The 12419-nt window shown below is 40.4% G+C and overlaps 1 protein-coding gene across 3 annotated transcripts in view; it reads left to right on the top strand.

The window, feature by feature from the left end:
* The window catches only part of LOC138964412 (inactive histone-lysine N-methyltransferase 2E-like), a 66060-nt gene that overhangs the window by 9991 nt on the left and 43650 nt on the right, over positions 1–12419 (top strand). For 2 of the 3 annotated variants that reach the window (XM_070336364.1, XM_070336361.1), the window contains exons 3-11: positions 1024–1111; positions 1602–1819; positions 4059–4195; positions 6285–6520; positions 7438–7470; positions 7772–7836; positions 11507–11600; positions 11866–11943; positions 12235–12338. In XM_070336364.1, coding sequence (XP_070192465.1) covers positions 1024–1111; positions 1602–1819; positions 4059–4195; positions 6285–6520; positions 7438–7470; positions 7772–7836; positions 11507–11600; positions 11866–11943; positions 12235–12338 — 1053 coding nt within the window. The remainder of the gene's footprint in view (positions 1–1023; positions 1112–1601; positions 1820–4058; positions 4196–6284; positions 6521–7437; positions 7471–7771; positions 7837–11506; positions 11601–11865; positions 11944–12234; positions 12339–12419) is intronic. The other variant, XM_070336362.1, reaches the window with a different exon arrangement.

Here is a 12419-nt window from a genome sequence, read left to right as displayed (position 1 = left end):
AAAATATATACAACAATCAGTGCTGTTTTCACCGTTGCTAAACGTCAAACTAAGATTGCAGCACTTGTTTCTGTGTTCTTCTAGAGAGATTTCTGGAGCAAATCACTGCTGTCAACCTTTTCTGCTGGTGTGACATCTGACATGATAGGTTACGATCGTAACAGCTTTTAAAAAAACCGTTTTTCACACATTTCGGGAAGAATTTTGTTCTGCTTTTTACATTGATTAAAAAGCTGAATCTCTCCTCTTTCACCCATCTACAAAAAAATGACTCTCAACTTGAAAGATAAAAAACAAAAAATCGTTGTTTGTGGGTCCCCTAAAATGTCCCCACTTCCGGATCAACATTCGGACCTGGATCTTGTAATTATTTTGTATTTTAACCCTTTCAAAGGCCAACATGCACCTTAATGTTGTGCATGTTGTATCTTTGATATACTTTTAAGCTAAGTGAGGCTAAATCAGGAAAAATGTATGATTACAAAACAAAATATCAATGTGCAAATTTGACAGGGGTCTCCCAGAGCACCTTTTGGCACAGCCTCATATGTGAAATATTCTTATGGTTGAAACTTGAATGGATTGATACAGGTCAGGTCACATAAGGATCAAGTTTGTGTCGATCAGTCGGACGTAAAAGTTCTCTTGAACATTATTTTATGAAGCTGGAACAGCTGGGGGGGGGGGGGGGGGGGGGGTCATAAGTACTGGAATCCTCTTTTTAAGACCTACAAAACCCTAATGAACATGACGAAGGAGAGTTGTATAAAGCGTTTGCTTTTCTTGTTGAAGTTGAAATTCATTAAAATAATTATAGAATAAAAATAGATAACTTAACAAGAAATTATGGCCGTTGTGTATTTTTTGCAATTTTTTTTAAATACACACTACACAGGTAGTGCACTATAAAAACAGTGTTCTCTCAAAACAGGGGACACTCCTTTTGCAAGAACAATACACACACTTCATGAAAGAAAGTTTCACACTATGATTCTTGATGAGAAAAACTTGCATTCATTGCAGTACGGATGCCCATGATATTCCTGTGCCAGAGGAAACCTATCAGCGACCCACCCAGACTTACCCAGGATGTTTTGGACTTCCATACCAAGTGAGTTTGTCACAGTGATGCTGAATATTTGGGATCAAGTTGATTGGGGATACAAGCAAAGCTAGATTTGGGATGGCTTGGATAGGGTACTTTGTGATGCATCAGTCAATGTCACTGTCAGTGGTGACCTAGATTTGGGATGGCTTGGATGCATGTCAGTAGATTGCCACTGACTTGCAGTCCTTTATTTAATGCCCTAATACTAACATGGTCTCAGATATTCGTTTGCTTGGAACATATCTGTGTCAGAACTTTCAGTTTCACTTCCTTTTACTAGTTTTAGTTTGATAGCCATGGGAATCTTTTCAAAGAGATTTTTTTATGTTCACTGAATCATTGGTCATATGTCTTAGATAATAACTGCGGGAGGGGGGGGGGGGGCAGGGCAAACATACATATATAATTTACAAACTCAAGTCATGCAGAAAAAACATGTGCTCGTTGGAGAAGCAGAAGATCTACAACGTTGAATATGAACTTGTGTGTTTAGGACCATAATTATGGGGCACCACCGCCATTATCACCCACCCCGCCCAAGACCCCTCCGCCTCCAGTTGCGCCCAAGGTCAATGGGGCTGTGCAACTGGAAGAAGAAGCGAAAGTACCAGCTGTGAGCAATGAAGAGGAAGTGGTGGAAGACAGTGTCACTCGCTGCATTTGTGGCTATCTGCACGACGATGGATACATGATTTGCTGTGATAAGTGCAGGTGAGACATTTTAGGTTGTGTTTGTGAAATCCAGTTGCTATTTTGTTGAGTCACTTGAGAAAAAGTGACTCTATGTAATCGGTCAGTGTTAGTCTGTCCGGCCGGCCGGCCGGCCGTCCGTAGACACCACCTTAACGTTGGACTTTTCTCGGAAACTATCAAAGCGATCGGGCTCATATTTTGTTTAGTCGTGACCTCCAATGACCTCTACACTTTAACGATGGTTTCGTTGACCTTTGACCTTTTTCAAGGTCACAGGTCAGCGTCAAAGGAAAAATTAGACATTTTATATCTTTGACAAAGTATCTCGGAAACTATCAAAGCGATCGGGCTCATATTTTGTTTAGTCGTGACCTCCAATGACCTCTACACTTTAACGATGGTTTCGTTGACCTTTGACCTTTTTCAAGGTCACAGGTCAGCGTCAAAGGAAAAATTAGACATTTTATATCTTTGACAAAGTTCATCGGATGTGATTGAAACTTTGTAGGATTATTCTTTACATCAAAGTATTTACATCTGTAGCCTTTTACGAACGTTATCAGAAAAACAAGGGAGATAACTAGCCTTTTCTGTTCGGCAACACACAACTTAAAGGCATATGTACTCGATGACTATACACGCTCATTGCTTTACCAACAGCTGGAGACATGCTAAATTAAGTTCCCTGCAAAATATTGTGGTCTAGGACCCCTTCAATGTTGAGATATGTTAATTTTCATTTTGATCTGGATCGTCCTATTTATAGATTTGGCAACACATGTAACGTTGATGCAAGGGAGCTAACACCGCGGCTTTGTTGACATCCTCACTTTTTCAGAGGCTAGAACAAGCTGTAATGCATGTATTATGGTCCGCGCATGGTGACATATCGTCATTATATGGTCTTATGGTGCGTTTGACATCGATTATGGGCAAACTACACTTTGTAAACACGGGAGCGCGTACATATGCCTTTAACGTTGGGCTTTTCTCGGAAACTATAAAAGTGACCGGGCTCAAATTTTATGTGAACGTGACTCATTGTGTTGTGAATAGCAATTTCTTCCTGTCCATCTGATGCCTCATATAATATTCAGAACTGCGAAAGTGACTCGATCGAGCGTTTGCTCTTCTTGTTATACATGTAATGTGTCCGTGTTTTTCTGTTGTTTTTCTCTCCAGATTTATGGTTTAGTTCATGATGGTTTTCACAGCCAGGATGATGTGGATGTTCAGCATTTTGACATGTTCAAAAGCTGTTATTTTGATGTATAGCACCACATCGAGTTAATCGATGGCATGGAATTAGGTCAAGTTATTTTTTGTCTGAAATTCAGCCATTTAATTTTTTTGTGTTCTCCTTTTTGACTCACATGCGAAGCAAAAGTGAGTCTATGTACTCACCCGAGTCGTCCGTCCGTCCGGCCGGCCGTCCGGAAAACTTTAACGTTGGATATTTCTTGGACACTATTCAGTCTATCAGTACCAAATTTGGCAAGATGGTGTATGATGACAAGGCCCCAAAAAACATACATAGCATCTTGACCTTGCTTCAAGGTCAAGGTCGCAGGGGCCATAAATGTTGTCTAAAAAACAGCTATTTTTCCCATTTTTCCCATTTTCTCTGAAGTTTTTGAGATTGAATACCTCACCTATATATGATATATAGGGCAAAGTAAGCCCCATCTTTTGATACCAGTTTGGTTTACCTTGCTTCAAGGTCAAGGTCACAGGAGCTCTTCAAAGTTGGATTGTATACATATTTTGAAGTGACCTTGACCCTTAACTATGGAAGATAACTGTTTCAAACTTAAAAATTAGGTGGGGCACATGTTATGCTTTCATCATGAGACACATTTGGTCACATATGATCAAGGTCAAGGTCACTTTGACCCTTATGAAATGTGACCAAAATAAGGTAGTGAACCACTAAAAGTGACCATATCTCGTGGTAGAAAGAGCCAATAAGCACCATTGTACTTCCTATGTCTTGAATTAACAGCTTTGTGTTGCATGTATTTTGGTAGGAAAAATGTGTAAAGCAGTTCTTAGTGTATGATGTCATTGCTAAGTTTAGTTATTTGACCTTGACTCTGAAGGTCAAGGTCATGTAAAGGTCAAGGTCAAGCATGTGAGTCGTATGGGCTTTGCCCTTCTTGTTTGTTCAGATTGTTTGTTGAAATCTATGACAGTCTCTCACAGGGTGTTATAGATGTGCAGCATTTTCACATGATGTGAAAATCTCTTGTTGTTTCAGTGTGTGGCAGCACATTGACTGCATGGAAATAGATCGGAATAACATACCTGAAAACTACTGCTGTGAAATCTGTGAACCTCGCAAATTGGACGTCGACCGTGCCAAGATGATACAGCAACGTAAAAGGGAGGAAATAGGTAGGAATAGATTTGTGTGCTGGTATTGTTTCCCCTCAGGCTGTCCTTGTTATGATTGGGTGATGATATAGCCTTTTGTATATCGTCGCTGTCGTGCGCTAACCGTGCAACTGCAGAATCAGTGATTTTACAGGAGCCTCAAAAAACGCGTTGTCGACGGCTGCAACGTCATCCCACATTTGACATGAACTTGTTTCTTATGCTTTACCTATGTGTAAACATGTGATATAATAAAAAAAAATGCAAACTATCTAAAATGTTCGTATTATTTCAGTTACACGCTTGACGACAGAAAATCTGACTGAAGTTACACGGGTAGAGAGAGAGCTAATCGTGTAAGTGGCACATATATGTCAAGCGAGAGAGAGCCTAACCGTGTAAGTGGCACTCCTAACGAACTCTCACTGCACATACACGGTTAGCGTGTCCGAGAAAACAGGATTTCCGGACAACATGTGACAAATTAGAGCATTTCCATTGGTCGCAGACACAAGATATTTATAGAAGACATGTGTGAAGTCTGTGATTAGGGTTTGAGATGAAAAAACATTTTTGTCATATTTTGTCAGTTAGACGGTTAGCGCACGACAGCGACGATATGTACCCCACATTTTCATTTGGATAACCTTCAAGCAGAAAAGTGTTTCCTTGTTTTTATGTCTGTAACTTTTGGAGAAAAGATGTAAATGAATAGACGATTTTCGGAAATAACTTGGGTTTGCATGGGTTCTGGGAAATAATGTCATGTTGGGAAACTTTCTCACGTGGCATTATAAGCCAGTCACTAGTGAGAGGGCGTGTCTTAAACACGTGTACAGGAAGCACATGGCAACGTTTTGTCTGCACAAATGCAAGAGTATTCACTCTTTTACAACCCATACAAAACCGGTCAGTTATTTCCGAAATTCATCTATTGGAAACTCATTGATCTTTGCTTTCCTGAGCAAGTCATTGGTTATATTTAACGATAAATATAATACACAGCTGTTCAGCTGAATTATTTGTAATTTGTCCGGTGATTTCATTGTAGTATCATGTTATTGAGTTCTGGTTTGGAGGCTGTTTTCATGGTGCAACATGTTTATTTTTATTTTTTTATTCTTGATTTTGAATTGAAAAGTTAGAAGTCTATCTGCTTTGGATTGGTTCATGGTGCATCTGTGTGTGTGTGTGTGTGTGTATCATGTTGTGGGTGTGTTGCTTTTTCACTGCAAGGTTCTAAATCTAATGGCTAGTTGCTTGTTTAGCAGGATGATAATCTGGGTGTTACTTAAAGTTTTTTGGTTTACGCTTTCAAAACATTGAAATAATGGTTCTGGGGATAGGGAAAATAGTATATAGCATATTGACCTTTTGCTGTGCTCTAGATATTGAAAATTGTAGTGTTAGTCAGTTACAAACTTGCATGCAACATTTGTCTGCAAAGCCATGAGGTACCACTACCTGCTACCATTCATGATGTTAAATAATCACGGCAGCCCTTGCATTCAAATTTGGAGTATATTTACCTCTATCCATGGTAGTCGTTTTCCTTGTTAGAATAGCAATGCTGTAGCGTGATTTTTTCTGACCTTTTTAGTTATGACTGAGCAAGGAAAACAACATTTTCAAAGGTTCTGTTTATTTGAGAGAAAAAATCCACACAAGATGCTTGTGGTTCATGGTTGACTGCTTCATGTGCTTACATTGGTCGTTTTGTAGGGTTGTTCAATCACTGCCTAATCAAGTCTTGTGCTAACAATAGATATTTTCCTCTTCTTTGCATGTTGTGAGAGTGATCTGCATCTCAAAAAAACGTGCTAGTGGAACCTCGTTACATCCTGTTAGCCTACTGCTAATAATAATTATGCAGTTTTCTTCTGTCTTTCATCATCTTGACGCATAGGATGCAGTTGTGCATGCCAGGAATGGAGCTGATGCCAGACGTGACAGCCCCATCTTTCTGCCTTCTTTTTTTTGGCTTCTGCCTTTTATCCCGGCTAGTACTAGTAGCATACTGGGCGGTGTGCATGCAGCGCTTGCTCATTCATTAAGTGTGTGCGTGAGTGTGTGTGGTCATCTGGGACATATTCTACTTGTCATTTTGTAGATACAAGCGCTACAGATACAGACCCTGAAGAGCCTGCAAATGCTTTAGCCTCTTTAGGTCGAAAGCCCGTGCAGCCCAAGCCCAAAGGGTCCAAGCAGCGCCGGGTCAGCAAGGTGGGGTCTCGCCTGCTCAAGGTGAGCAAACTGGCCAAGAGTCAGCAGCTGAAGCGAGATAAGAAGCTGAAGCTGACCAAGAAGGAGAAGGAGAATGTGAAGGACATCTCCAAAAAACTGAAGGTGTGTTGAAAGCAGTGATCCTCTCTCTGATGACCAGCTTTGTTGTCATTTTTTTGTTTCTTTCTTTCTTTCTTCGTTCTTCTGTGTGTCTTTGTAGTTGATGCTAGGTGTACTTAAAATTATCAGGACTCACTAATAGACTGTTAACAGGATTAAAATGTCTTCAGTGTATGTTGATGGAAGTGGGTGTGGTTGGTACAGCTTTATGAGATTGTAAAGATGGTTTTTTGAGTCACTTGAGAAAATGTGACTCTATGTAATCGGTCAGTGTTAGTCTGTCCGGCCGGCCGGCCGGCCGGCCGGCCGTCCGTAGACACCACCTTAACGTTGGACTTTTCTCGGAAACTATCAAAGCGATCGGGCTCATATTTTGTTTAGTCGTGACCTCCAATGACCTCTACACTTTAACGATGGTTTCGTTGACCTTTGACCTTTTTCAAGGTCACAGGTCAGCGTCAAAGGAAAAATTAGACATTTTATATCTTTGACAAAGTTCATCGGATGTGATTGAAACTTTGTAGGATTATTCTTTACATCGAAGTATTTACATCTGTAGCCTTTTACGAACGTTATCAGAAAAACAAGGGAGATAACTAGCCTTTTCTGTTCGGCAACACACAACTTAACGTTGGGCTTTTCTCGGAAACTATAAAAGTGACCGGGCTCAAATTTTATGTGAACGTGACTCATTGTGTTGTGAATAGCAATTTCTTCCTGTCCATCTGATGCCTCATATAATATTCAGAACTGCGAAAGTGACTCGATCGAGCGTTTGCTCTTCTTGTTTAGCAGCAGCATTATGAGATTGTAAAGATGGTTTTTTAGCATCAGCATTGAGACTTTTGGCATTTTCTCTTCTTAGGAAGTTGTGTTTAATGATATATTCATCTACTAACTACTTTCTTTTTTTTCATCAGATTGGAAAGACAGGTATTCCGAAGCAGAAAAAGGTATGTATTTTGTTGCTTTTCTGCAGAACATTCCTTGTAAAGTTGTATGCTTAGCTTCTCGTTTCTCTGTCTCACCTGCAGCTTTTAGCGATCGTAAATATCACTTCTTTATCACATAATATACACACATGTATTTGCAGACATTTAGATTCATTGCTGTGTGTGTATTTTAAAGATAAAAGCTGCAAGATCATCTGCTGTTTTGAAAGATTTGAGTTACATACAAGTACAATTGTGTGATGTGGACTGAGAGTATGTGTATTTACTTTAAAGGTTTTCCAATGAAATGTTCATTTTGCAGATGAAGAAGAAGCTGAACACATCTCTGGCTCAAAACAAAGCTGAATTCTGGAGCTCTGTGAGTGGGTAAGTACATGGTTGGCAGAAGTGTAATGGTAACAGAACATAACACTTGTATGTTCACAGGTGCCGATGGAAACTGTTTTCTATCATAGAAAAACACTGGATACTCCCACAGTACCTGAAGTTAGTGGGGGGGGGGGGGGGGGGGGGGGGGGGACCAACTTTTATTAGTTTTATAGTTAACTGGAATATGCTTTCTTTTAACCCAATGCCCCCTGACAAAAAAATGGCAGGCAGCCTTCCTGAGCAAAGGGAAACTACTCCGCACAACATGCACACATACAAAACAAAACAATTCATATAAAATCATAGAGTACTCACATTTATATATAGAAGATGGCAGAATAACTCGAGAATAGACTATAGTTTCATATGCAAGTATGTTCTGTCCACTTCCGATGTAATAAATGTTGTTTAAAAAAAAAACAATCCAGCAAGTGTTCTTCAAAAACGTCCAACGTGTCAGCCTTCAGTCCTCATTTACACCAATATATGTTGAAACTCCCAGAAAAATCCTCCCGAAAGTCCTGTTGTCGAATAACAACACCCAGATTGATGTCAGACTCATCCCCTTTCACCTTTTCAAGTAGAAAACCTTCGAAAGGCGTGTCAGAATCGTCATCTGAGTTCCCCATGATCGAACACCATACTTCCAAACCTTCGTTCAACGCCATTATGTCAGCCAAAAAAATCTCAAACTTTGAAAATTCACAGCTAACACACTATCGCATCGATTCAAACTCTGCAAATGCTAGAATGAAGCAGCCGGAAGGAAGTGCATTAATCACATCCGGTCGCAAGGCCTTATGGGTAAGGCTCAAAGCGAAAGTGAAAGTAGGTGACCTAGTGTTTAGCGGGCCATGCCGGGCGTTTCAGTGATTTCATAGGGCACTTCCAGCGGGCCATGCCGGGCGGTTCAGAGGGCATTGGGTTAACTCCTTCAGGTTTGTAACTTATATGTAAGTAATGTTACAAGTGAGATAATAAATTCGATGAATGCCAGCATGGTATGAGGACACAGCTATCTGGTGTGTAATCTTGATTATTATTGCTAAACTTTTAATGCAGGGAGTAAGGTTTGAGACACTGTTTTTCTACAACGTTGATGTTTCATACATAAGAATAAGAATAAGAATACTTTATTATCTCAGAGAAATTCAGGCGTGGTACATAACAATAATACAAACAGGACATTGTTTTTACATAAGACATATAGCACTATATAACAGGGCAGGTTATAAACACACCTCCCACATACCTTTCTGGCCATTCCTTGCATTGTGCTTACGCATTCAGTCATGAACACATCTAAGTCTCACCTACACATCGCACACATGGACATTCTTATACGCTCAACTTACCCGTTCACACATGGACATTCGACCACGCTCCACTTACACATTCTTATACACTCCACTTACACATTCACACATGGGCATTCTTATATGCTCCACTTACACATTCCCACATGGACATTCAACTACGCCCACTTACACATTCCCACATGGACATCTTTAAAGCACTGCGCTTACATATTCTCGCACACCTATGCGTATAACGGATTATGGCTAAACATCATTGCAAAAAATCATAGCATACAATATATCACAGAAAAAATACGGACGTACATAACACCAATACATACATGTACATTACTACTGATTGCACTGGCAGAAGAGGGGATGAGTCGGGTATGTGGATGTGTTTACATGTTGCCAAGGGTGATGGATTTGGGGATGAAGCTGTTTTGCAGCCTGAGTGTCCTAGCTTTGTGCGTGCGAAGTCTACGGCCAGAGGGAAGGAGTTCATAGAGGTGGGCAAGGACATGGGACCTATCTGAAGCTATCCGCCTACTCTTTCTAACCACACGCTTTTCATACAGGGACTCCACACTTGCTTGCTGCCTGCCAATCACCTTGCTACTGACATTCACCATTCGCACTAAGACATTCCTGTTCTTTACACTCAGACCTCCATACCAGGACACAAAACCAAAAGTGATGACAGACTCGATGAAAGAGCGGTAGAAAGTTTGAAGGATAGAAGGGTTCACATTCAACTTCCTAAGTTTCTGAAGGCAGTAGATGCGTGACTGACATTTTTTGACTCGCATGCGAAGCAAAAGTGAGTCTATGTACTCACCCGAGTCGTCCGTCCGTCCGTCCGGAAAACTTTAACGTTGGATATTTCTTGGACACTATTCAGTCTATCAGTACCAAATTTGGCAAGATGGTGTATGATGACAAGGCCCCGAAAAACATACATAGCATCTTGACCTTGCTTCAAGGTCAAGGTCGCAGGGGCCATAAATGTTGCCTAAAAAACAGCTATTTTTCACATTTTCTCTGAAGTTTTTGAGATTGAATACCTCACCTATATATGATATATAGGGCAAAGTAAGCCCCATCTTTTGATACCAGTTTGGTTTACCTTGCTTCAAGGTCAAGGTCACAGGAGCTCTTCAAAGTTGGATTGTATACATATTTTGAAGTGACCTTGACCCTGAACTATGGAAGATAACTGTTTCAAACTTAAAAATTATGTGGGGCACATGTTATGCTTTCATCATGAGACACATTTGGTCACATATGATCAAGGTCAAGGTCATTTTGACCCTTATGAAATGTGACCAAAATAAGGTAGTGAACCACTAAAAGTGACCATATCTCATGGTAGAAAGAGCCAATAAGCACCATTGTACTTCCTATGTCTTGAATTAACAGCTTTGTGTTGCATGACCTTGACCTTGGGTCAAGGTCACATGTATTTTGGTAGGAAAAATGTGTAAAGCAGTTGTTAGTGTATGATGTCATTGCTAGGTTTAGTTATTTGACCTTGACCCTGAAGGTCAAGGTCATGTAAAGGTCAAGGTCAAGCATGCGAGTCGTATGGGCTTTGCCCTTCTTGTGTATGAGGGTGGTGTTTGCATTGAAGGACAGCTTATCATCGATAACTGTGCCAAGATACTTGTATTCGGTCACACGCTCAACAGTCACACCATCAATCATCAGGTCAGGGACAGGGGCAGGGTTTCTTCTAAAGTCTATCAGAAGTTCTTTGGTCTTTGTCACATTTAGGTCTAAAAAGTTGTCTTTACACCAGGTGTTGAAACGTTCTACTTCTGCAAAGTAAGTTGCGTCACTATTGGAGAGAATAGACCATAGAATTATTCTGTACTCTCTGCGCTTTACAATATTAAACTATGACTTACAATACAGATTTATTCCAATACAATAGTGGAATTGTGTGACTCTTCTTGACCCCCCGCGGGTTAGGGGGAAGAATTTACCCGATGCTCCCCATTATGTCGTAAGAGGCGACTAACGGATTCTGTTTCTCCTTTTACCCTTGTTAAATGTTTCTTGTATAGAATATAGTAAATTTTTGTAAAGATTTTAGTCAAGCAGTATGTAAGAAATGTTAAGTCCTTTGTACTGGAAACTTGCATTCTCCCAGTAAGGTAATATATTGTACTACGTTGCAAGCCCCTGGAGCAAATTTTTGATTAGTGCTTTTGTGAACAAGAAACAATTGACAAGTGGCTCTATCCCATCTTCCCCCTTTCTCCGTCGCGATATAACCCTTCGTGGTTGAAAACGACGTTAAACACCAAATAAAGAAAGAAAGACTCTTGTAGCTTATAATTGTGAAAAAAATATCGCTTTTTTTCCAGTCCATTTTGCAGTGTGGATGAGGCCAGAGAAAATGAGTGCAGCCCTGAAATCTTGGAATTTTTGTCCCACGTGAAGACAAATGGTATTCATTCGGTAAGTATAATTTATATCAGGCGTTTGTTAGCTCCATTTATTTCTCTTTTCTCATTTTCTGGTGCATCTAAGATTTGCATTAATCAGGTCAGCTTAAAATCTGGGTGTTAATTTTGTTGTGGGATTTCTCTTTTCCAGGCTTTATGTGCACATTTCTGCTGATTATATTGTTGATGCACACAGGGGTAAGTATAAATTGTCACATTTGACTTACAGGCTGTGGTTAAAAAGTCTCACATTATTGGGTTTTGTTCTCTTCTTCCAGCCCCACTCCATTGGCGTTTTTCCTGAGGAGCTGCTGGTTCGGCTCTATCAAGTATCTGATGTCAAGAAAAACTGCAAGGTGAGCTTATCATTGACTGTTCTTCTGCCACGTTCACACAGCTTTTTGTGCAAAAAGCGCAATGTTTGGGTGATTATTGTTTGTAACCTCATGTTTCTCATAACAGTAAGCATGCTTCCACGTCGGTTAGGGATCAGGAAGAAAAGATCCTCTCTCTCTCAGTTAGCGGTCATGAAAAAGCTCGCTGAAGCTTGCATTTTTCATGATCCGCTAACTTCGACCATATTTTTTAATATTCACTGAGACTGCATGTAACCTCTACGTAACATTCAAATGTGTGTGTATGTGCAGGGTCTGGAGGCGACTGATCTGATCGTTCCTGGCAGAGCTGTGATAGAGTTCAAGGGCAAAGTGATGCTTCGGCAGCACTACCATCATGACCCTCTTCTCGACCAGTGAGTTCTCTTGCTGTCAATTGTGTGTCTTATTGCTGAAGCATTTGCATACTATTTTGGGGTGAACTCCCAACCTTGGGC

The sequence above is a fragment of the Littorina saxatilis genome, linkage group LG4, assembly GCF_037325665.1.
Source record: "Littorina saxatilis isolate snail1 linkage group LG4, US_GU_Lsax_2.0, whole genome shotgun sequence".
In the NCBI taxonomy this organism is placed as follows: Eukaryota; Metazoa; Mollusca; class Gastropoda; order Littorinimorpha; family Littorinidae; genus Littorina; species Littorina saxatilis.
Note: the sequence above shows the minus strand (reverse complement) of the source record. Positions and strands in the feature narration are given on the sequence as shown.